Source organism: Microtus pennsylvanicus, chromosome 7, assembly GCF_037038515.1.
Source record: "Microtus pennsylvanicus isolate mMicPen1 chromosome 7, mMicPen1.hap1, whole genome shotgun sequence".
NCBI classification, from domain to species: Eukaryota; Metazoa; Chordata; class Mammalia; order Rodentia; family Cricetidae; genus Microtus; species Microtus pennsylvanicus.
The window spans coordinates 38,023,588-38,050,566 of record NC_134585.1 but is presented as its reverse complement, the minus strand read 5'-3'; the positions used below and the strand labels follow the sequence as shown (position 1 = coordinate 38,050,566).

The following is a 26,979-nucleotide window of genomic DNA, read 5'->3' as shown; positions in this document are numbered from 1 at the left end:
GTCTTTTGTTCATCCATAAAACCTTTACTTCACTTACCTTTCATTATATATATATAATATATATATATATATATGACTATATATAGTCATAGTTATAGAAATCTTGATTTCTTTGGTAAGTTTCACTTATACCATTTTAAAAACAGCAAAGGTATAGGGAATTAGTTGAATTCCTTGCTGTCATTATTACTTTCCTTCCTTTGCCATTTGCCTTCATATTATAAGAAATCAGAAGAGTGTCCAGACTTTTAGAAATTCTTCTTTTCCTTTGTTGAAGTTGATATTTAGGTGCAGGGTCCTGGCACAGAATTTTCTGTTGGAGATTTTATTTGCTTTATTCTCAGAGATGCCATGGTCTGATCACCAGCTTCTTGGCAGAACTAATCATGGCCGTTAAGTTTGGGTAGACCAACATGTAGATTGAAGAGAGCTGCTTTAATGATATTGAGAATTAGTAAATAAACTTGGGTAAGAATTCCAAAGGGGGTATTACATGGTTTATCAGTTGAAATGAAGAAATTAGCAGTTGTGAGTTTTATGAGTAGGTCACAAAGTGAATAATAGATGGTAACCTCCTGTTCAAATAGGGCTCCTTAAATAATATAGTGAGTGATTCCACTACTGGGTTTTACAATCAAACATATGGCATCTGTGTAGAAGGGATGAGCACAATCCTGTGCGCATCATGGCTATCTTAGTTACCTTTCTGTTGCCACAACAAAAACTGTCACCAAGACAACTTAAAAGAGAAAGTGTTTAATTTGGGGTCTCATGACTCTAGACTGTTAGATTCCATGACCACCACAGTTGGGAGCATGACAACAGGCAGGCAGGCAATATGTTGGAGCAGTAGCTGAGAGCTTGCATCCTGATCAGTAGACACAAGGCAGAAAGAATGAAAGGGAGAGAGAGAGAGAGAGAGAGAGAGAGAGAGAGAGAGAGAGAGAGAGAACGCTAACAGATTTGGCCTGTTCTTTTGAAACCTCAAAGCTCACCTCAGTGACACACTTCCTCCAGCAAAGACCACACCTCCCAATCCTTCCCAAACAGTTTCACCAAATGTGGTCCAGACATCTAAGTATATGAGCCTATGGGGGCCATTCTCATACAGACTACCACAGTGGTATTATTATTATTTTTCATATGACTCACAATGCAGTATGTTAATCAATGCCAAAATATGGAATCAATCTAAGACTTATCAATGAGTAAGTGTACAAAGAAAATGTATATATATACACATATAACACACACATGGATAATGTATTTATACACACATATGTATATATGTGACTATAAATAAAATGTACACACATGCACACACACATATGAAATACCACTTAGCCTTAAAGAAAAGGAAATCATGTCACTTGTTACAACAAAGATAAACCTGCAGGATATTATAGTAAACGTAAGAAGTCAAGTACAGAAAGACAAATGGCATTTATATGTGAGGTTAAATTTTTGAAATTACATGAATGGGGATTGAAATGGTAGATACTAGAGTTTGGGATGTAAAGGAACTCAGAAACACCCATCAGAAGACACAACTACTCAGACAGACAAGAGGGATAAGTTCAAGAGGCCTATTGAACACTGTGATGGCTATAGTTAATAAAAATAATTGCATGTTTGAAGACTAATAACAGAGTAGATTTTTAAGTGGTCTAAAAACAAAGTATATATTGGATAATACTGTGTTAAATGGCTTGATTTAGTCATTTTCCAATGTGTGCATATATCAAAGGATTATGTTGTAGATGGTGACAACATACAATTTTACTTGTTATGTTAAATAAAGATTCATAAGAAGACATGAAAACAATCTTTTGTAATGCCTTCCTTCCAAATAAACACATTAATAATCCTCGAGTAGTGTTGTCACCAGGGAATACAGGTCCTTAGTCTTATAGATAATTTACTTTTAATAATTCAATTATTTTAATTGAAAAGCAGACTCAGAAGGAGACTTGGGCACAAATTTTATTGGAGTCTGAGTGAAAATAACAGAGAGAACAATGAACAGTCAGGTGGAGGTATACCAGGGGTGGGGAGATGGCTGAAAGGAGCAAAAAGGGTGATTTTTTTTTTCTGAGTTAGAGGTTAAGAAAGCTTAGAAATACAGCCTGTGGGGCTGGAGAGATGGCTCAGAAATTAAGAGCATTGCCTGTTCTTCCAAGGGTCCTAAGTTCAATTCCCAGCAACCACATGGTGGCTCACAACCATCTATAATGTAGTCTGGTGCCCTCTTCTGGCCTGCAGGCATACACACAGACAGAATATTGTATATATAATAATAAATAAAAATTTTTTTAAAAGAAATACAGCCTGTGGGCAGGCACATAGGGAGAATGGAGATCAGCGAAACTGAGACACTTGGGGTAAGGGCAAGCAGGCTGACAATCAGGGCTGGTGTCAGAGAAAGGGAGATACACAGAAAGTAAAGTATTTCAAGCTGATCAGTTCTAACTACCTCAGAGAGGAGCCATAGCAATCCACCTACAGTATTAGTGTTTAGATGTGGCCAGAACAGTTCACATTCCTCAATGGGGGTAGCTGGGTAGCCAACAGTGTCCTAGGGAAGAAGGAAATATGGACATAAGGAAGGATAAAGCTAGTGGAATAGATGGAGATGGGGTTTGCATAGGAAAGGACCCAATGTGGAAGCTGGAAAAATGGCTGAAGCTGGATTGTCCCAGGCCTCAGAGAACAGTAATCTGAACTTTTCTAAAAATGATGGAGATGATAGAGAATGATGGATGAAGCCTCAGCAAAGCAGGAATGTGATTATCATTGTGATTTATGGAGGTAGCAGTCATAGGAGAAGGCAATGCTGGCTGCAGGGACAGGGAGGAGAGACTGTGGGGCCTCAAGGTGACAAAGGATGAGTAACAGGAACACTTTTTCTTTAGTAATTTTGCTATATTACTACTACTACTACTACTACTACTACTACTACTATTACTACTACTACTACTACTACTGATGGGGTCTCACTAAGCAGTCTAGGCTGACCTGGAATTCACTATGTAGACCAGGCTACCTTTCAGTTCACTAGAGTTTCACCCACCTCTGCCTCCCCAGTGCTGGGATGAAAGGCACATACCACCACCAAGTCCAGCAGAAGCATTTGTTTCTAAATAGTGAACTCACTGAAAAGAATCTCCATGATACAGTAACTGTGTTTTGCTCTAGGCTGCTCTCAAGATTCCACTGGTAGACTGTCACTGGACTCACTTACTCTCCATGGGGAGGTTATTAGACCAAGTCAGTAGAGTAGAAACCTTGGGCCAATAACACACATTTAGATCATCTGATGTAAGTTTATGGTGTGTTCCTGCCAATATGTCTTCAGTCAATATTTTCACTATTTTCCTTTCCTTTTCCTTGAGTAACACATTTTAAGGTGACTAGAGGCATATCTTTTTCTTTTCTCTGTGATATATTCTTATAACTTTGATGACTATAGATTTTTGAGTCCAGTATTTGTAGCAGAGGTTACAACTTGCTGACAGTCACTTTTTTTTAAACTTGATTTTCTTTTCATGAACTTCCCATCAGTATAATTAGAGTGCTTGGTAAATTGATGATTTTTATCTCAAACCATGGATGGTTACACAGGGGACTTAAAGAAGGATTTTTAGAGGATTGGCATTAAAAATGTAACCATTAAAGAAAATTAAAAGTCGATGAATAAAACCAGTGATATTTAGACCCTAAATAACACCGGTTACTATATTGGAAAGGAAACTTTTAAGTTCAATTAGGGTTTGAATTTAATGCTTGACAGAATTTCTTTAGGTTAAGGCTCTGTAATTTGATCAAGGCAGCAAGCTGAAATTCACAATGACAGACTTATATTAAGCCACAAGAATGAGGTTCAAAAGGGACACAGTGATGAGTAAAATAAGGCCCCACATGAATGACTTGTGATACAGAGTGTTCCTCATGGATGTTGGGGATTAGGAAATGACTGACGACCAGATCAGAGAGACTTCAGAGGTGGGAAAGGCTGCTCTTTTGGAAATGTCCCAGATCAGATCAACCTGTTGTTGTGGAATTTTGAGACTATCTGAATTTAGACGAATTAGAATTGTCTATTTGTGCCAATTAATCAACACAATTGCATTCCTGTGCTTATGCTCAGCCATTGCAATCTGGTTTTCCTCATACTTTATTGTCAGCGCAAATGAGCTTAGTTTTATATAAGCTTAGTCTAGGTTCTCTTGCTGTGTAATGACTGAACTAATAAAATAGTATATCCACTCATTTCATGTTTTGATGATAGAGATGGAACCTAGGGCCTTTTTTTTATGATTGAAAAAAATGTTCTACCATAGTCCCCATTAACTAAAGACAAAACTACTTTAGAGTCCATACAAGAGTCTGCTGGCCATGTTAATCCCTCTGAGAATCCTAACACTGCTTTTAATGCCCTCACCTTCCTGGGAGGGTCTGTTAGCTTATTGTGTTGAGAACCTGGAGATGCTCAGATAGGACACTGAAGGCCATCCTGAGGTTGGCCCCTGAGGTAACACAGAATGAAGCACTTTCCTAAGGAAGAGCCTTGGAGACACAGAGTATCTGGGTAATGATAACCATGGCCACCCTCTCTTCAACAGTTAATGTACACCGGTCACTGATTGTCTAACACAATGGCACAATCAATGAAAACTATGTAGTTAAATACTTGATAAGAGGAACATACTTCTAAATGGACTGGGCTGAGAACAGCTGAGATGGCTCTTCTCTTAGGAAAATAAAGCAAAGTTGAAAATCTTTCTCAATTGTTCTTCTGGTCCCCTGGGGCTTTGGGGAACTCCCAATCACTCATTAACTAGAGTAACTTTGTAGAAGACTCTCTAGTATCTAGTTTCAGCTTCTCAGCATCCTGGACTCCCACAGTGACGATTCGTGTTCTCATGAACAGAGTTCATTTACTTTCAGTTAAATATTTGATACCCTGCATTCTACTAGTTGGGTCGACATCTTGGTATCAACATTTAAAAGGTAAGAGACTTGGGGCTAATCTTATCTTTCTCTGAACTGGCATATAGTTGGTATATGTTCTTCCTTTTTAAAGATTTTATTTTTATTTAGATGTATGCGTATAAAATATATGTGTGTATGTGTGCACACATGCGTGTTTTGATGCCTGTGCAGAGCAGAAGTGGGTGTCAAATTAGTTGAAACTGGAGATACATGTGATTGTGAGCCACCTGAAGTGGGTACTAAAAATCGAACTCAAGTCCTCTTAAAGAACAGCATACACTCTTTTCTTTCTGTTTCTCTTTTAAAAATCAATCAATTAACTAATTATTTTTATACCCCAACTGCATTTCCCTTTCTTTATTCTTCTGTTCTCTCCCCCCATCTCCCTTCTTCCCCCTCAATCCACTCCTCCTTTTCTGTTTTGTTTAGACAGGGGCAGGCCTATTATGGGTATCAGCAAAGCATGTTGTATCAAGTTGCTATAAGACTAAGCACCTTCCTTTGTATTTAGGCTGGGCAAGGCAACCCAGTATGAGAAATAGGTTCCCAAGAGCCTTTCAAAGCATTAGGGACAGTTCGTGATCCCATCGTTAGGAGTCCCATAAATAGACCGAGCCACACAACTGTCACATACATGTAGAGGGCTTTGGTTAGTCCCATGCAAGCTCTTTGGTATGATGGTTCAAATTTTGTGAGTTCCTATGAGCCAGGTTAGTTATTTCTGTGGGTTTTCTTGTGATGTCTTTGACCTCTCTGGATCCTACAATTCTTCCTCCCTCTTTTCAGCATGATTTCCTGCACTCAGTCTAATTAGCTGAGTGTCTGTGCCTATTTCCATCAGTATTTGGATGAAGGCTCTTTGATGACAATTGGGATGGTTACCAATATGATCACAGAAGATGGCAGTTCAGGATAGGAATCCACAATTGCTAGGAGTCTTGGCTGAGGTCATTCTTGTAGATATATGGGAGGATCCTTCACATATGTTTTCTACCTGACGCTGAATATCCCCCCATTCCTTTCAATTCTCTTCCTTCACATCCATCTCCCAATCAGATCCCTCAAATTCCCATGTCCACATGCTCCCAGTCCACCCAGGAGATCTCTTCTATATCCCCATCGCAGGGAGGTCCATTTGTCTCCCTTTGGGCCCTCCTTATTTCCTACCCTCTCTGGTCTGTGGATTATAGCATGGTATCCTTTACTTTATAGCTAATATCCACTTATGAGTGTGTACATACCATGTTTGTCTTTCTGGGTCTGGGTTACCTCACTCAGGATGATTATTTTTCTACTTCTATCCAGTACTTTCTAATTTTCCATTAAAAATTTTTTAAATTGATTTTATTGAGCTCTACATTTTTCTCTGCTCCCCTACTTGCCTCTCTCCTCCCCTTCAACCCTCTCTTAAGCTTCCCATGCTCTCAATTTATTCAAGAGATTGTCTTTTTCTACTTCCAATGTAGATTAGATCCATATATGTCTCTCTTATGGGTCTCATTGTTGTCTAGGTTCTCTGGAATTGTGATTTGAGGGCTGGTTTTCTTTGTTTTATGTTTAAAAACCACTTATGGTGAGTACATATGATAATTGTCTTTCTGTGTCTGGGTTACCTCATTCAATATGATGTTTTCTAGATCCATCCATTTTCCTGAAAGTTTCAAGATGTCATTATATTTTTCTGCTGTGTAGTACTCCATTGTGTAAATGTACTACATTTTTCTTATCCATTCTTCAGTTGAGGGACATTTAGGTTGTTTCCAGGTTCTGGCTATGACAAACAATGTTACTATGAACATAGCTGGGCACAAGTCCTTGTGGCATGATTGAACATCCTTTGGGTATATGCCTAAAAGTGGTATTGCTGGGTCATGAGGAGGGTTGTTTCCTAATTTTCTGAGAAACTGCCATAATGATATCCAAAGGGGCTATACCAGCTTGCACTCCCACAAGCAATGCAGAAGTGTTCCTTTTTCCCCACAAACTCTCCAGCATAAGTTGTCATCAGTGTTTTTGATCTTGGCCATTCTTTCAGGTGTAAGATGGAATCTCAGAGTTGTTTTGATTTGCATTTCTCTGATGAGTAAGGATGTTGAACATTTCCTTAAGTGTCTTTCAGCCATTTTAGATTCCTCTGTTGAGAGTTCTCTGTTTAGGTTTGTACTTCATTTTTTTTTTACTGGATTATTTGTTCTTCTGATGAACAATTTCTTGAATTCTTTGTATATTTTGGAGATCAGTCCTCTGATGTGGGGTTGGTGAAGATCTTTTCCCATTCTGATGTCATTGTTTTTAACAGCTGAATAATACTACATTGTGAAAATATACCACATTTTCTTTATGCATTCTTCAACTGAGGGGCATATAGGTTGTTTCCAGGCTCTGGCTATTTTGAATAATGCTGCTATGAACATAGTTGAGCAAATGTCCTTGTGGTATGATTGAGCATCCTTTGCGTACATACCCAAGAATGGTATAGCTGGGTCTTGTGGTCTAATGATTCCCAGTTTTCTGGGAAACCTCCATATTTATTTACAAAGTGACTGTATAAGTTTACACTCCCGTCAGCAATGAAGGAGTGTTTCTTCTTCCTCTACATCCTTCCCAGCAGAAGTTATTATTTTGTGTTTTGATTTTAGCCATTTTGACAGGTGTAAGATGGAATCTCAGAGTTGTTTTGATTTGCGTTTTCCTGATGGCTAAGGAGGGTAAACATTTCTTTATGTGTTTCTCTGCCATTTGAGATTATTTTATTGAGAAATATCTGTTCAGATATGTACTCCATTTTTCATTGGATTTTTTTGATGTCTAGTCTTTTTGAGTTCTCTTAATTGCTGAACCATCTCCTCCAGCCCTGTAATGTGTTCCTAAACTGTTATCATTTGTGCGTTTATGAGGTATTTGAGTCTTGTTGTCCTTCAGTGTCACACCAAGTAAAGCTTCTGGGAGAGAGAGAGAGAGAGAGAGAGAGAGAGACAGACAGACAGACAGACAGACAGACAGACAGAGGTACCACTGTTCAGTTGTACCCAGAAGCCCAGTAGAGTCAGTCACACATTTTCCAGTTGTGAGAGAGTTGAGAAACTTTTCTTCATCCCTTGTCTTTTATGTTAAATTAATTCCCAACATTTAGAAATCATGTAAAGTATAATGGAAAGAAATCCATGTTTTTCTGCAAGATGGGGCAGGAGAGATGGGGAAGGAAGTAGGGTTGAATATGATGAGCACAGTACAAAGCTATATATACATTAAAACATCAGGACAAAACTGAGTGTTTTCTATACTAGATAAAAATACTAACTGAACTCTTGTCTTTGGAATGCTTTGGCAATGTGTAGGATTGACAGTTCTGGGACAATACTTTGACAGGCATTGGGCAGACAGAGCCAGTGTCAGCTCCTTCCTAGAGGGAGCATCTGCTTTTGTTCAGTCCCGGTCCACTGGTTCTGTCTGTTATCATGGCGTTAGAGTTTGCTGTCCCTGACCTATGGTGACCTAAGACTACCTCATTATACATATTATAAATGACTTCAGCTGCTCTATGAAAACATTTTAATGCCTGAACTGCACTGCAAGAGTCTTTGTGAATAATGTTTCATTTTTACATCTTTGATTTTGCCTTATTCATGGCAGGCTGAGTCGCTGCTCTTCCGAGTTTCTAGTGACAAGAATTAATAAGGAGATTTCAACCATTTCAAAGGAAAAAGTACTTTAAAATATTACTGGAAGAGAATAGATAATAAACAAATAAAGCATTTTTTAATGAATTCAATAGGTAATATTATATAATAGGAATGGAATTTGATTTAGGTCATATGATTGACTGTGACATTGAGGAAAGCACCCCAAATAGAGTGGCTTAGGTTTGAATTCTTACTTGTCTATTACAATGACCTTGAGAAAAATCACCTAATCCTTGTGTTCTTGTGATAAATATAATAACTGATGTTCTCCTGGTCATATTGTAATGACTATGTTTTGGTAGGTTTTTTTTTTCATCAAGTCATCATTCATACTGTAGCGGGGTACAAATCCAAGATTAAGAATAAAAATATTGTACTATAGTGGGACAGCCAGGAGGCCTAGTACATTTGTTTCAGTTATTATGGCAATGGTCAATCTACTTACAGTAGAAGAGAAAACTCAAATGGCAATGGGGTTTTTGATCCTACTGCACGTACTGGCTTTGGGGAAGCCTAGGCAGTTTGGATGCTCACCTTACTAGACCTGGATGGAAGTGGGTAGTCCTTGGACTTTCCACAGGTCAGGGAACCCTGATTGCTCTTTGAGCTGATGAGGGAGGGGGACTTGATCGGGGGAGGGGGAGGGAAATGGGAGGTGGTGGCGGGGAGGAGACAGAAATCTTCAATAAATAAATTTAAAAAAAATAAAATATATATAAAAAAGAGAGAACAAAGTGTATTTTTTATTAGGACCAACTCCTCCCCTTTAAAAAAAAGAAGCTTCTTAAGTATGATGCCTGCACTTCAGTGTTTGGGACTCTTACTGCTGGATTTCTCAAGTTGGTACCTCATTAATTATTCCTGCTTTTGTCACAAGAACTTCCCTCTTGGTTGGCTCATGCAAGGGCAGAGAATTGACTGGATCCTTTGGTTTTGAAGAAGAAGGGAATCTGGAAAAACAAGAATACTTTTATGAGAACGTCACCTTCCTTGGACTATTGTGGCCTTGTTCATTTTTAAACCGAAGAATCCTTATCTCAAGGGTTATGCCCGGAAATTTGTGTGACAATATGTATAACCTAGCATGCTGTGACACTTGTGTTTATTCAGTTAACATCATTGTTTGGAGCTGGAGGTGTTTTAACCTTCGTTTTGCATAATTCCTTCAATCTATAAATTGAAAGAATTCCTGAGAAGCTCAGACTAAGACAAATGTCAGCCAGGTAAAAATCCAGTGATACATGCGTACTTTTAGAAACAGCATTTCTGTAAATATCTGAGATATGTCCATGTGAAGACATTCAAAACCAGAATCTCTAGTTACCCAATTTTGGAAATAAGTGCATGTCCAATATTACTGTTTGATCTTATCAAAAACATACTGGGAAATTTATGTAAATATTTGAATAACATCCTAAAGTATTAGGAAAAATAAATTATCCTAATAAGTCCTATACAATCAAATATAAGACAATCTGAAGTGAAAAGACTATAGTTTTCTGATGTTATATAATTACAAGAAAACATAATCTATCAAACTCGTTTCTTTGTATGCTGACCTGAAAATTAATAAAGTAAAAAGACTGTTTCATGAAGTATATCTAACCCGATAACAATAATCACAATGCATCACAGTTACATTCCGCCAGAGAAAACTCCTCTTTTGTTTTCAGAGACTGAATTGGTTTTATGATGAATTGGCACAGCTCTGCCTGCAACTGCTCTGGATACATATTCATACGACTTTCCCCCAGACATGAGCCCTTCCAAGCCTGCTCTCTAAAGAGACAACGGCTCAAAACATTTAGAATAGCCTTTGCTTTGACTTTGTCACTTTCCTCGCCCTTCAAGCAAAAATTTGAAGTGTGCAAACACACACACACCCTAAAACAAAACACTAGATTAAAATTTCTTTTTCAGTGACTGCTTTTGTATCCCATGCTTGAAGGGGGTGATTGTTTCTACTGCCAGCAATGGCGTGCACTCCCCAACCTTGCTCACTGTCTAACTCCCTGCCTGAAAATTCTTGTTAACAGTTATAAGTAGATTATTTTTGGCTATTTTCCTTTTTATGTATTTTAGATTTTTATCCAGCTTTGAAGTAATTTGAGTGAGACTTTCTAATAAATTTAAAATCAATCCCAAGAGCAGAGGAATAGAGCCAAGAGGGGTAAAAGGGGGGTGCACCTGGACAAGGTGTATTAGTACATGTATGAGAATGTCACGGTGGCACCTGGACAAGGTGTATTAGTACATGTATGAGAATGTCACGGTGGCACCTGGACAAGGTGTATTGTGTACATGTATGAGAATGTCACGGTGGCACCTGGACAAACTGTATTAGTACATGTATGAGAATGTCATGGTGGCACCTGGACAAGGTGTATTAGTACATGTATGAGAATGTCATGGTGGCACCTGGACAAGGTGTATTAGTACATGTATGAGAATGTCACGGTGGCACCTGGACAAGGTGTATTGTGTACATGTATGAGAATGTCACGGTGGCACCTGGACAAGGTGTATTAGTACATGTATGAGAATGTCATGGTGGCACCTGGACAAGCTGTATTAGTACATGTATGAGAATGTCACGGTGGCACCTGGACAAGGTGTATTAGTACATGTATGAGAATGTCACGGTGGCACCTGGACAAGGTGTATTAGTACATGTATGAGAATGTCATGGTGGCACCTGGACAAGCTATATTAGTACATGTATGAGAATGTCACGGTGGCACCTGGACAAGGTGTATTAGTACATGTATGAGAATGTCATGGTGGCACCTGGACAAGCTGTATTAGTACATGTATGAGAATGTCACGGTGGCACCTGGACAAGGTGTATTAGTACATGTATGAGAATGTCACGGTGGCACCTGGACAAGGTGTATTAGTACATGTATGAGAATGTCACGGTGGCACCTGGACAAGGTGTATTAGTACATGTATGAGAATGTCATGGTGAAGCTCACTTTCATGCGCTAATGAAAAATGTTTAAAAAGTCAAGTTTCAAAAAAGGCATAAAGCCGGGCGGTGGTGGCGCACGCCTTTAGTCCCAGCACTCGGGAGGCAGAGGCAGGCGGATCTTTGTGAGTTCGAGGCCAGCCTGGTCTACAAGAGCTAGTTCCAGGACAGGCTCCAAAACCACAGAGAAACCCTGTCTCGAAAAACCAAAAAAAAAAAAAAGGCATAAGTGAATGAAACTCCTTTTTAAATCAAAGTAAATAGTGATGCAAGGAGGATGAGGGAGGATGAGAGAGTGATGGGGGGCAAAGGAGGGTGAGGGAGAGTGAGGGAGGATGAGAGAGTGATGGAGGGCAAAGGAGGGTGAGGGAGAGTGAGGGAGGATGAGAGAGTGATGGAGGGCAAAGGAGGGTGAGGGAGAGTGAGGGAGAGTGAGGGAGGATGAGAGAGTGATGGAGGGCAAAGGAGGGTGAGGGAGAGTGAGGGAGAGTGAGGGAGAGTGAGGGAGAGTGAGGGAGAGTGAGGGAGAGTGAGGGAGAGTGAGGGAGAGTGAGGGAGGATGAGAGAGTGATGGAGGGCAAAGGAGGGTGAGGGAGAGTGAGGGAGGGTGAAAGAGGATGAGAGAAGATGAGAAAGGATGAGGGAGGGCAAAGGAGGGTGAGGGAAAGGAGGAGAATCCAAAGATTTCAGGTCCTGTTCTTTTGGCAAAAAAAGATTAGAAAACATAAAGTTAATAAATATAAGACTTAAAAAAAAGAAATAGGTTTTTAAATCAGTTATTAAGGACTAAACAATTGAAAACATTTTGAAGTATAAATAAGAAATACTGAATAGTTAGACAAGAACCTAATTTAACGATTTTCAAAGGCAGTAGAGACAATTCAGTCTCTTTGAGTCACTGGAAGGGATAAGGAAGTGACAGTTTACTTCCTCTAAAGAATGGCTTGTGTTCAATTTAAACCCGACTGTCCAACTGCACACACACACGCGGTTCAGCTGCTTGCAAGGAATGCTATGTGGGTCTCTATTTACTAATTACGACAGGACACAGCAAAAGATGAAGGTAATGAAACTGAAGGCAGCAGGATGAACAAGTTGAGAAGGACAAGGAAAAGAGTCACCAAGCCACATTTTTGCCCAGCGGATGGGGGAGAAATCACCATGGCCAGTTTCAACGGTATGTGTCTACTGTGACCTTCCATGAGTGGTGTGGCCAGTGGCCAGTTTCTATTTCATGTTCATTTCTATAAAACATTTCTCGTCTTCAGGAGAAGCAAGAGGACAGCAAGATGCGAAGTATTGCTACATGAAGGATGGTAAATGTAGCTTATATTAACTGCATAGAAATAGCCAATCAAAGTATTTAGAATCCAAGAGAGGGGTGTAGGTTGGGAGATGCAAAGCAGAGTGGAAGAGAAGCTTTCTTCTGCACTGAGAAGGAATGTGAAGATTATAGCTAAGGACCTGCAAGACTGCAGGAAAGGTCTGGAGAGTTTCTATCTACAGAAAAAGTCTGGAGAGTTTCTATCTACAGGCTGAAATTCCAACAATACTCTACTAGATCCGAAATAGTGCTAAATGGAGGTCAGTATAAACAAGGTAACTCCTGGTGTTTCAAAGAAGAGGCAAAAGGAATTATTAGCTCATGGTAACAATAAAAAGCAGACTTTAACAGGTTTTATTATTGTTTTAATTTTTTTTAAATTTCAGACCATGTACTTCCTTACAGCCTGCATCTAGGACAGACCACACCTAGTGTCCTTGTTTGGCATGTCACTGTGTAGGAAATGGCATTTTTTCTAACATTTCTTTCCAAGCCGTGTTAAAGACAGTTGAAAACAATTCTAACATGTTTTGACATTTCCCATTATCACCATAGAAAGGTCTGGAAACCAAACATCAGATCTCAGCAAACCTGGCTCTTCTGAGTCTTGTCCCTCCCACAATGACAAAGATGCCCCGGATCAGATGCCAGTGGTAAAATCATCACTTGCCAGCACCCCAGCCAGTGTTCCTGATGCCGAGTTCAACTCCAATGCTGGTAAGCCATTACCTGGAAGGATTCTGGAGGGAACAGGGAAGGGTTTCTAGCCACTGTTTCCAAGTCTACCTTTGCAGTTAAGATGATGTGTTGATGGTGAAAATGCCAGCCCCAGAGTCAGGAAAAGAGGATTTCTTTTTTTAAAGTTTTATTTTATTTATTTTTATTTTTTAAAAGAAAACAAACTATCTTTTTTTTTCATTTTACACACCAATCCCAGTTCTCACTTCCTCCCCTCCTCCCAGTCTCTCCACTTACCTCCCCACCTGACCCCTCCATCCACTCCTTAGAGAGGATAAGGAACATTTCTTCCCTAAAGATTCCAAGCCCTCCCTACTATATCTAGGCAGAGCAAGGTATCCATCCAAAAAGAACAGGTTCCAAAAGAGCCAGTACAAGCAGTAGGGATAAATCCTGGTGCCACTACCAGTAGACCCACAGTCTGCCCCAGCTGTACAACTGTCACCCACATTCAGAGGAACTAGTTTGGACCTATACTGTTTCCTTCCCTGTCCAGCTGAAGTTGGACATTAGCTCAGCTCCCATTAGCTCAGGTAGACTGTTTCAGTGGGTGTACCCATCATGGTCTTGACTGTTTGGCTCATATTTTCATTCCTCCCACTCTTCAATTGGACTTCAGGAGCTCAGTACAGTGCCTCTGTTTCTATCAGTTGCTGTATGAAGGTTCTATGGTGATACTTAAGATATTCATCAGTCTGACTACAGGGCAAGGCCAGTTCAGTCAAAACCACAGATTCACATCCAATTTCATTTAAGATGTGGAAAGAACCCAGGTCCTTGTTAGGTTGCTTCCCTGTAAAATGGGGTTCCTTCCTCTCAGAAGAGTTTCTCTGGTTTTACATCTGAGGGAGCAGCAATGGCCTGGATGCTTCTTCTGTTTGGAATTGGTCTGAGTTTCCCTTTGTTCCCACGTCCAATTTACCATCTAATTTACCTCCAGCTGGAGAAAGTTCTCAAGCTTCTAACAGCTTGCCTTGATAGTGCTAAATATACTTCCCCGTTTTAAGGACAACTCTTTGTCACGGCAATTCTCACCCCTCATGTCCCCTGTGCCTTGTTTTGTGCACTCTATGGAGCGAAGAAAATTCATTTTGCCATCTTTGCATACTAGGAACAGATAACACCAATGACAGAGTGGAGGGCTGGAGTAAGAACATGAGGTGTGCAACAAATTATAGCTCATTGGCCAGATTCGGCTTAATGGATGCTTTTTGCAAATACGTGTTGCCTGTGGCTGCTTTTGTTGGGAAGACTAATAAAGCATGTTGACCATGTTGCCTATATGACGCATGATTTATATGTTTTTGCATGTTTTGATTTTTATGCTCTAGTTTCAGACAGAGAAATAAAGATGGAATTTAGCCATTTGAATCTTAAACCGAAACCCTCTGTGCTTCTCACTCTCTCTGTACGTGGCTGTGACTAGGAGTGTGGGCACCATTATTGAACAGGATGGATTAAGCTTTTACAGCCTGTAATTCCAAACAAACCACCAGTATAGCACATAAAAATAAATGTGAAAACCATTCCCTCAAATAAGTACAGGCAATTTTGATGTCATTTTTTTCAACTGCTTTGAGATTTTTTCCAAAAATAACTCAGTTTTTAAAGACTAGCTTCTTCGCTCCCATGTTGTTTGGCCGTCTGCTTATCTCCTCGCCTTTTCTATGGCTTGCACCTGTTTAGTGTGCTACCTGGACTCTGCAGCACTGTTTGCGACTGCCACTGTGCCTGGAGGACGGGGCTTCATCACCCTAACTAGGTATTCTCATGGTAGTCATGCACGTGGTATCCCCGTAACTGAAGGCCCGTGGGCTCCAGGTAGGGTGGGCAGAATCCCAGGAACAAGCTGTCCGTGTTACAGAGTACATTTTGTCCCATTTGTCCCCATTTCTGAATTTGTATTTCTGTTTTGTTTAAATAAATAATAATTAGTTTTCTTGCTATGTTACTATTAGTGTGTGTTATATGATATGTGTGTTCAGGTATGTTCATGGAACACATGTGGAGGTCAGAGGACAGCTTTTGGGATTCAGTTCTCTCCTTCCATCCTGGGGTAGAGGGATCAAATTCCTAACATCATGCTGCACTGCAAGCACCTTTACCTGCCGAGCCATCTCGGAACCTGGTATTTCTGGAAGCCCTTTTATAAGCCACGGTAGCTTTCTTGGGAAGTGACTATGTCCTCATCACCTCAGAATGCAGATGACACTTCTCCAAGGCCTTCGAGATGCTCTTGAGCTTTGAGGTTTCCTTTCTTTAATTTTCTTTTTCTATTTCTCCTCTAAACAAAGCACTAAAACTTCCTCTATAAAAGCGCATTGATGTAATTTATTAGTCCTCTGAGGGGATAGGATAGGAGAACACCTTCCAGAAATCACACTGGAAGAAAAACAAATGAGCCCCTGAACCGGTAATTATCTGCCCGCTATTCATCATACACAGCTGAGAAAGACTGACCGAAAGGCTTAATTGGAAGTAACAAATGTGATTTATTTGAAGGGAAGATATTCAGACTAGGATGCAGCAAGATGAGTTGTTGCTTTGAAAATAAAATTAGGTTAGATCAGGCTCTCCTCTTTTGTGAAAGAAGTGACCTTTTAAATGAAAAAAAAAATTGCTACTAACGCTATACATTCTAAAATATATGATGTCAGTTTTTACTTAATAATTATACAAGGTCGTCTCATACAGGATGTATTTATTAATTTATTCATTCATGCGTATGCTCAGCCACTATTTACTCAATGCCTGTTGTGGCTGACATCTCTATAGGTACCGAAGCTGTGGAAGCAGGCGGAACTATGTCCCGCTCTCGTGGGAGATATGCAGAAGAATAACATCTAGACAGCAAACAGGTGACTCTGAAACATGGCAAGAAGGGTGCTAAAGAATATGGAAAGGGGATAATACACTTAGCTGGAATATACCTCTCTAAAATTCTCATAGATCTAACCCTCAGCACCTTAGACTGCATTTGGAGTCAGGATCTTTAAAAAGGCAATTGAAGTACAATGTACCCAGTGTTACTGCTGTACTCAGAAGGAGATGTTAAGGCAGGGACTCGAACAGAGAAGATCACTGGGAGATTTTGAAGTCGATAATCAACTCAAGGTCACAGAGAGAAGCCTCCGAAGAAACATCCCCCAATTATCTTTGATCTGGGACTTCTAGTCTTCAGGTGAAACGATATAGATTTCTATTAAGCCACTTCATCTTAAGCACCAGTTATGACTGCCCTAGAACATGAAGGCATGTGGTCATTGTTCAGCCTCCGCTCGGCATGGATGGGCTCCCCATGAATCTGGGGTTGACCTGTCTACAGTGCGGTCATGTTTCATGACTATTCCAGATGACCATGCGTTAGTCTTTGCAGTTCCTCATCTCACCGAGCTACCTCACCTTTCTCTCTGATGGCATGTTTAATGCCTATAGTTTCCCCATATTGTAATTTAAGGTATTTTTGAGGGCAGGGCTCTTTCTGACTACTTCTTAGATATAGAACCAGTTTGAGAAGTAGGTGGTGATGAAATAGCTACCTTGAGTGGCTGCCTGTAAGTGGATGAATATTTTTTCATTGTAAAATAAAAGTGGGGTTGGGCGGTGGTGGCGCACGCCTTTAATCTCAGCACTCGTGAGGCAGAGGCAGGCGGATCTCTGGGAGTTCGAGGCCAGCCTGGTCTACAAGAGCTAGTTCTGGGACGGGCACCAAAGCTACAGAGAAACCCTGTCTCGAAAAAAAAAGTGGGACCGTTTAGAGGGAAGGAAGGGGATTAGGCAGACAGAGGAAGAAGTCAGTGAACAGAGCAAAGGACAATGACACGTATGACTAAAAAAATGTCACAATGAGCTAGGCAATGGTGGCCTACACTTTTAATGCCAGTGTTTGGGAGGTAGAGGCAGTTGGATCTCTGAGTTCAAGGCCAGTCTTTCCAGGATAACCAGGGCTGTATAGAGAAACCCTGTCTAAAGAAAGAAAGTCACAATGAAACCTGTTAGCTTGTATGCTTAGAAATTAAAAACGAAAGTCAAGGAAAACATATAAAGCAATACGTTATTTTAGGACATATAGAAGATACAGATAAGGCGAATAGCCAGTAAGGCTTCCTGCCATCCCATCACTGGTGCCACAATAGAATGACCTCTTTTCTCTTGCAGAAGAGAAGCGTCTGGTTGACAGCATATATAGAGTTTATGAGGTCTGCAATACTGGTTATTTGAACACCTTCATATTGCAAATTGCTTATGAGTTTTATATAAGCAGCTTTATTCAACTTTGGCTAAACACCCAATGTTTCAGAGTAAGGTGAGAACACACCAACTGCTAATTAAGCCTATAGCATTCTAATTGCTACAGCTGAATTGTTTGTATTAAATGGAAGGCAGTTACAAACCCTCATGAGTCCCAGAGTAGTCAGTTGTATCAGTGACAGGACATTTTATCTAATAGATGTGCATAGGCAGAACCAGTAATTTGTTTTCCTCATGCTTCGTGTATTTAAAATCTGTTCAATCTGTGTTTTTCCACCGTCAATCTTTATGCTTATTTTAAAGCCTAATTATATCTTGAAAACTGATACCCAGTTATCACTTAAAAATTATAGCTGTTTGATGTAAGTGGTGTGACAGATTGATGGGTGTTCAGATGCGGGCACGATCACGGGACTATTTACTGGAGTTGGTGTAATTAGGCTCATACCTTGTGTGGTTAAGTAGCACTTACATGGTGCTTATTGTCTCACAGTACTGTTAAATACCTTGTTTAATCCTCATAACAAGCCCACAAAGTCAGTAATATTTTAACAGTGGAGAAGCAGAGACACAGAGAGGGTGGGAAGGTTGCCAGGCCTCAAAGGAAGGATGTGGGGGTCTTGATTTGTGCTGGGTCTCTGTGTTCTGTCACCCTCCCCCAAAATCCTGATGGTGGCATTTATAATGCATACTGTGGGCCCAGCCATTCCATCTGTGGGCTATCGTCCATTCATGCCCTGTTAACAAGACACTTACGGGGAACTCAGAAAACTAGATTCTAGCCTCCGTATTGACAGTGTTGTGTGTGTGTGTATGTGTGTGTGTGTGTGTGTGTGTGTGAGAGAGAGAGAGAGAGAGAGAGAGAGAGAGAGAGAGAGAGAGAGAGAGAGAGAGAGAGAGAGAGAGAGAGAGAGAGAGAGAGAGAGAGAGAGAGGGAGAGAGAGAGAAGGGGGAGAGACTTAGTTGGCTTTGTATGTCTCTCTGGGACTCAGGCTGATGGATTGGCTACACTAACTTTGTCTCCAAAATCTTTCCTAGCTTTACAGTTTTAGAATTTTCAGACTATCTTAAATTCATTTTATTGTATTTCTGACTTAAAAATTGACCATGTTGTCCCAAGTTTTCATCTCCACTTTCTATTCTTGATATCTTTCTTTGTTTAAATAATTGTAAAATTTGACAGAGCGGTGCACCTCCAAGACTCACATGCCATTACAAAGACAGAAGGTAACTACTGGAAAACAAAAGGAAAGAGAAGGAAAAGAGTAAAGGAAAGGAAAAAGGAGCCAACACATCAGGAAGTAAACATGCGATTTTACTTCCAAGTACATAGGGGACTTACAGTTTAGATATTATAGGTTAATCCAAGAAGCCCCAGAGTTTTAATGGACAGGCATCTACAGGCAACTCATATGTCTCCAATGCTGTCAGGATGTCCATTGTCTTCATAAGCAAAGGTTGCTTTTTTTGTTTGTTTGCTTGCTTTTTATTTTGTTTTGTTTTCCGGTCTTTTCTTGCTGTTTTCCATGAGCAATTGTTTTCAGCAAGCACTAAGACATCCTCATCTTCTTAGGCTGACACGTCCTAACTGATGAACACTTTCTGATAGTCCTTAGACACTTAGACAGTGCTCTTGGGATTACTCTAAAGCAGGTAAAAGACAGGTGAGATCTCTGTGTGAAGCTATGATCCACGTGACCTGCATATGTTTCTCTTGTTTGTAACTGTGTGACTACGCACCATATCTATCCTGTTGTTTCGGTCCATCCTGATCTAGTGACTGCAGATTATTACTCCACAGACAACACCAGGGACAGTGCTCAGCTCACGACCCCGCCTCAACTTTCTTCGAAAATGAAACATATTAAACAAGAAATGGCCAGAAATCACCTCCAGTTTGTACGCTTTGAAGCAACGGACTTGCACGGCGTCTCCAGATCAAAGAGCATCCCCGCACAGTTTTTTCAAGTGAGTTTTCCAGTGGTGAGGAGTGTGATTTCATGACCATTTGCAAGCAAACACTCTTTATGACTCATCTGCATTTTCTTGTAATCTACACAGTAATTTGAGCTGAAAAGCAATAATTTGTTTTGCTATTTTCCTTGTCCCTCCCCACATTACTGCTCCCCAAGGAGATGAGCACACAGTAGCAATTCTAATATCCAATAGAAATAGGAAACTAATTAAGGCTGGTTATTTCAGCACTTCTGCCTTGAATAATTTTACTCTACAGAACTCTCTTTTCTTTTCATATTGCAATTATAAAGATTATATTATATTTGACATGAGGAAATTGCAACCCAAGACCCAAGAGCAAACATGAAAGGTAGATATGATTAAGTAGAAATGATTTGCTAGATAAGAATCGTATCCATTCTGCAGTAATTCAGATATGAAAATCCCCAGTTGTCCTTAGATGACTTAATGAATATTAGGTCTTGAAAATAGTGATATCAAGAAAAATTGCATTTGTGGATACCTTTAAGGATTTTTCTAGCATTGTTTCGTTTAGCTTATAGTATGTGTTTATTCTGGTGACTGATTTGTTGGGATTATTAAATATCAAGTTTATCAGGAAGGGATATCAGCCGGTACCAATATTTAAGAAAATATAAAATTAAAGCATCCTGGAATTATATTTATTTGTTTATTTACACACATTTATATGCATATACAAATAAAGGATCCTTTTGAACAGTCCTGACTCATCTAGCCCTCATGATCCGCTTGTCTCATCTTTCCAGGTAGTTTAGATTACAGACTCATGCCGCTGGGCTTTACAGTTATTTCTATAATATGTCATATCTTTTTGCTTTAGTACCAAATTGTATACTTTCTTGGTGTTGGTTATTTTCAAAGTTGTTTTTGAAAATTTGAACAGTTTAAATATCTTTCTTCAAAAGTTCTTTGGGAGTCAGCAAGACAGGTCAAAAGGTAAAGGTACTTGCCACTAAAATCCCTAGTTCTATCTTTCAAAACTGCGTGGTGGAAGTAGAGAACTGATTCTCACAGGTTGTCCTCCGAGCAACCCTTCACTCATATGCTTGCACAATATACACATGATCAATCAACTGATCAATCAATCAATCAATCAACCAATCAATGATCTTGTTTGTAAATAGCCTATAGTGTTTCTTCTACATTCAATTAAGAACTCTACACGTTAGTTAATTCTTATAAGAAAGTGTGAAATTGCTATGGGCAGGATCAGAAGATAATTCAATCATTCACGTGAATTTCCTTTAACCGGGGATAAAACACAATTGGCATTTTAGACACTGGCCTGAACATAAACCTGTTTGCTATTCTGGTTTCACCAAATTCTAATCATCTATTTCACTAGTGATTTTAGGAAACTAAACACTTAGAACATTACTCTAGTGCTTCCGTGAAACACCCTTCTCCCAAATAGAGCTGATCCTTCCGTTTACATTTGCTGAAGATTGATTTCATTGACATAGAAGAAAATGTCTGCATTTGAAACTGCGGTTGAAAGCGTTAATTTTCTTCTTCAATATTCCACATATTGAAAGACTTTTTCTTCCTGCCTTGTCTTGGAAAAAAACTGTTTTACCCTGAGAATTTGATGCAAGTCAACACACCTCCTTTTCATTGGTTTGCTTATTCTTAGCCTCCATTTTCACAAATTCTGTTTATTATAGCTTTAGTTTATTGTTCTTTTATTCTAATTTTATAATCATAGAGCATGTATTGTGAAATAAAACTCTTTAAATTGATGTTGGAACTTTTGAAGGTATAAACCATGCATACTTTTATCACAAATATTAATGATCTAAGTCTAGATAATTTATTTTGGATATGTTATTGTGAACATATAAGTTCATTTCTACAAGTTAATCTGAACTATACATATAATTTCATATATATGTAAACACACACATATAAATTTATACATATATAAATAAAATTATGTATGAGAAATTTCTTTGGCAAAAATATGAAATCAATAGCTTATATGTGGCTTTATAAAAATAATAACAAATTTTTTATCAAATTTTTCATATAATCTGTTCTGAAAATCCTTCACTCCTCCCCCAACACCTTCCAGATCCCCCTCCCCTCTCCATGCCTTTTCTATCCCTCTTTAAAGAACAAAATAAATAAGCAAAAAAACTAAACTAAGAAAACAAGAAACCCTCTCTTTCTCATACACACACCAAAAATGAAAACCAAGAAACACAAGCAAAAGACCAGTCAGACAGGGAATAAAAACCCCTCCCAAATAAAGAAATTGGAGACAAAAAAATGTACAAAAGTCTCCTTGAGTTCCTTTTTGTTGGGCATATAGTGCTTAAGGTGGAGTCTACCCTGACGCATGGGTAATATACTTAGAGAGATGCAATTGAAAAAACTAATTTTTTCTTTGCAAGTGGGTGTCAATTTCAGATAACGTCTTGGTTAGGGATGGGAGCCCATGTTCACATCCCCTTTGCAGCACTGGGATTTTAAGTATACATTTAAATCATTTTTATTTGTGTAAATAAAGTGCTAAATTGAAATTATTAAGCTAGACTGTGAATGACTAGCGGCGACAACATAATCTGTCTTTATTTGTGGAATAATATAGAGAAATTTTTTCTCAAACTAAATCAGCCAGGCAACCTCAGTGCCTGAGGTTGCTGAGACATGAGCCTGGGACCCATCGCTTAGCAGTTCAGGGATGCCATTTTTTTTCTGTATCTACTGCCTCCAGCACAGCTTTAATCCTCCTGTTATCCTTTATCTGAACTAAGTGTTTCTTCCTATTTTAAATGCAAGCATTGATTTTATAAAAACAAAAATCCAGATCATCTTCTGAGAACTGAGGAAAAGGCTGGTATACCGCTGGAAGAGGTCAAAGAGGCAACCTATGATTCGAGGGCATCTTCACTGGTTAGAAAGGTCCCCATGTGCCTGACACTGAACAAAATGCCCTACAGACCTTAGCACCTTCAACCTTTCAACAAACTTACAGAGTCTTGATCTATCAAAGGGCTGATTTGGTTTAAATTATATGTAGATAATGTGGGTTTTATCCTAGATTTAATATAAATATGAAATATTACTATAGATCTCATAACCAATTTGTCAGTTGTTTCAAAAGGTAGCCTTCATTGTGCTCCAAATAAGAGCTGTCATAGGCTTTTAACTTAATCTGCAAGAATTTCTATCAAGTTCAGAGAGATCCATCTTGAAGTATGTAGCCATTTCAGTGCTTCAGTACCATATATATAATTTAAGATAATTTACTGTATTGGACAAAGCTATTCATACAGAAGTTTAAATATATCCCACAGCTAATGGAGAATGGTTTAAATCCTGATACATGTCCAAAAATGCAAAAAGAAAAGAGAATGTATGTATATTAAAAAGAGTGTTCTGAACCTCACGATTAAATAGCCTAAAGAACAAAGCGTGACTTTTTACTATTCTTCTAGTTTGCAAAGGACTGCTGGAGTCCAGTGGTGACCAGCTGCTTCCCACAGTTCACAGCAAAGGGAACACAATACAGATTTGGATTGTGTGATCTCTCAGAGGTTTCAGGAATAAAATATATTACCCTTCATTTTAGATACACACAACTACCGTATAGAGTTTTGAACTAATAATAATCAAATAGGGAAATAACATTATTTTTTTCGGTGAAATTTAGTATTAAGATATTCCATATAGAAATCTCACAAGGTGGAAGTTGTGAGCCTGTATGCACAGGCATTTGGATATGCATAAAATTCACGTGTAGAACTACAAAAAAAGTGTGTGAGTCCCTTCTTTATTGTTGGTAAAAGCAAATTTGGGGGCTGGATATGGTGGTGAATACCTGTAATCTCAGCACTCGGGAGGCAGAGGCAATGGAACTATGTATTTCTAGACTAGCACAGTGCATTTAAGGCAAGCCTGGGCTTGGGTGAAATCTTGTCTCAACTACCACCATCACCAACAACAAAAAAAGAAAACAAAAAAAATAAGAGTAGGGGAAAAACACAGACTTATATCAGTAAGGCCAAAGTGGCCCTTGAGAGTGTATGTAAAGGTGACAGGTCATGAAGGAGCCGGTCCATACGGTCTTGCAGATTTGTGGGTTCTGGACAGTGACCTGTCTTTTTGGTTTCTGCAGATGATGTGAACAAACTAATGTCACTTGTGAAGAGTTAGGATGTTTGTATTAACACCACAATGCTCACTGAGTTTATGAAAACTACTTTTGATAGTCAGGGGCTTTTCTCCACTCATGTAAAACCTCATTGAGATTCTTCCACAATTTCTAATTTTGTTTCAAATGCATCTCTTCTACTTTGTAATCTCATGCCTTCTCTGTTGCCTGATATATAGTCAAGTTAAATATTAAGTCTGTTGGGTCTAAGAGATAAATTGCTGGAAAGGGCCTCAGCGATCATCTAGTTGATCGCTGGACATGGATACTGGTTCATATCATCCAGAAACTTGCTCACTTATTCTAACTATTAATAAAAGAGCTGAAACTAGTGATCTGATCTGCTGACACCCAGATCCCACGGACCTGAACACTACATTTGGAAACTGTAACTTTGGAGGTAGAGGTCCACAACCCCAGAAAGATTTTTCTAGGGCTCCGTGAGACAATCAAGAGGATAATTCTTATGTGGGTTGTACAAGTGAAGAGATGAGTAGATCTCCCAGAAGTCCTGGCTCTTAGGGTCTGAGACAGCTGTCTTGTGACCTGTTAGTCTGACCCAAGCCTTCTCTGCAACAAAGATGTAGGATTCCTTCTGCAGAATTCTGAGAGTCAGCTGGAGGTTACAACAGAATAAAACACAAGGGAGGCTTTACTTATAGACTGATATAATTTTTTGATATTCACCTAGAAGCGAGAGAGCAGGATCACATAGTGGATCTACTTGTCACTGCATTATTCACAATGATTAGATATAGAAACAACCTAGATTAGTACTGATGGATGAAAGGTGGAGAAATAAATATAAACTGTGCATTTCTTGGACATAAAAAGAATTAGCCCAGCAGTCTGCTGCAGAATGCATGAAACTGGAGCATACATATTAAATTAAGTAAGTCAGACACAGAAACAAATACCGCATGTTCCCTTTCACATGTGAATGCTAGAATGTTGATCTAAATAGGACGGTGATTCCAAGAGGCTGGGAAAGTGGAAGGAAGAGGAGATGGAGGAAGACTAGTTAATGAGTATGAAAACACAGGAGTTGCAACTTTTAATTTTCTGACACAGTGTATGTAGTGAGCATAGTTTATAATGACTGTTATATATCTTATCATCAGCAATCTGAGGCAATGGAAAGCATGTGATCAGTAAACATTGTTTACATATATGAGATGATCACAATATACGCCTTAAATATAAAGTAAAATTAAAATATGTAAATAATAAAATCCTGTAAAACAAGTCAAAGAAATGCCTTACCCGAGTCTTAGAAACTGTACTATAAAATAAAATGCATTGTAAAAATATTTTTGATTGTAATAATTTTAAATATTTCCATAATGTTATAAACCCTTGTCTTTTGCTATATTGTCCCATTCTTCATCGTTAAAGCATTTATTTACAGCTATGTGAAGCATTTATTATTGTTATTTCCCACATTTAAGAGCATATCAAAGCTTGTATTAAAATATTAAAAATTGTAAAAATGTCTTTATGAAATAATAGCTCTTTCAATGTTGAATTTTTGGATATTTATTTTGAATCTTCCAAAAAGTTTATCTGATAGTTAATACTAACAGTTATTAAGCTTACGTTTCTTATTACCAAGATTTTCTTCCCTGTTTTGTCTTCATGTTTCAGTACCTAGTTCATTTACCTTTTTCTTCTTCAGGAAAAAGTGATCCACGGTGTTTTCATGCCCCGTGGTTATCTGGAACTGATGCCGAGCCCTAAGGACAATGAGGTGAATCACATAAGAGCCACGTGCTTCAATAGTGACATCGTCCTCCTGCCAGAGCTGTCGACCTTCAGAGTCTTGCCGTGGGCAGAGAGGACCGCTCGGGTGATCTGTGACACCTTCACAGTGATGGGCGAGCCTCTGCTGACTTCCCCCAGGTACATCGCCAAGAGGCAGTTGCGCCAGCTGCAGGATGCCGGCTTCTCCCTGCTGTCTGCCTTCATCTATGATTTCTGTATTTTTGGTGTGCCCGAAGTGATTAATTCTAAGGCCATATCCTTTCCTGCTTCGACATTACTGAGTAACCATGATCAGCCCTTCATGCAGGAGCTGGTTGACGGCCTTTATCACACCGGGGCCAATGTGGAGAGCTTCTCATCTTCTACCAGACCTGGGCAGATGGAGATCTGTTTTCTCCCTGAATTTGGCATTAGCTCAGCCGATAATGCATTTACCCTCAGAACGGGTGTCAAGGAAGTGGCCAGGAGGTATAACTATGTAACGAGCCTTGTGATGGAGACCGGATTCTGCAATTCAGGAATTTTATCTCACAGTGTCTGGGATGTCGGCGGAAAGACAAACATGTTCTGCAGTGCTTCCGGGGTGGAGCGGCTCACACTCACCGGGAAGAAGTGGTTGGCGGGTCTCCTGAAGCATTCCGCTGCTCTCAGCTGCCTGATGGCCCCTGCCGTCAGCTGCCGCAAGCGCTACTGCAAGGACAGCAGAGACCTGAAGGACAGTGTGCCCACTACGTGGGGATACAATGACAACAGCTGTGCCTTGAACATTAAGTGTCACGGTGAAAAAGGCACCCAGATAGAAAATAAACTAGGTTCAGCCACCGCCAACCCTTACCTGGTGTTGGCCGCCACTGTGGCTGCAGGCATGGATGGACTTCAGAGCAGTGATAGTGCTAGTTCCGATGAGAGCCAGGATCTCTATCAACCAGAACCTTCTGAGATCCCTTTGAAGATGGAAGATGCCCTCACAGCCCTGGAGCAAGACCAGTGTCTCAAGCAGGCCCTAGGAGAGACTTTCATTCGCTATTTTGTTGCCATGAAGAAGTACGAATTGGAAAATGAAGAAGCAGATGCAGAGGGAAATAAATTCCTGGAGTATTTTATATAG

The 26,979-nt window shown here is 39.5% G+C and overlaps 1 protein-coding gene across 1 annotated transcript; it reads left to right on the top strand.

Annotated features, from left to right (window-relative positions):
• Nucleotides 1-2,351: 2,351 nt before the first annotated feature.
• Lgsn (lengsin, lens protein with glutamine synthetase domain) lies at nt 2,352-26,979 on the top strand. The gene is made up of 5 exons (XM_075979138.1): nt 2,352-2,381; nt 12,688-12,820; nt 13,523-13,684; nt 19,758-19,924; nt 25,786-26,979. The coding sequence occupies exons 1-5, from the start codon at nt 2,352-2,354 to the stop codon at nt 26,977-26,979; spliced, it is 1,686 nt and encodes a 561-aa protein (XP_075835253.1).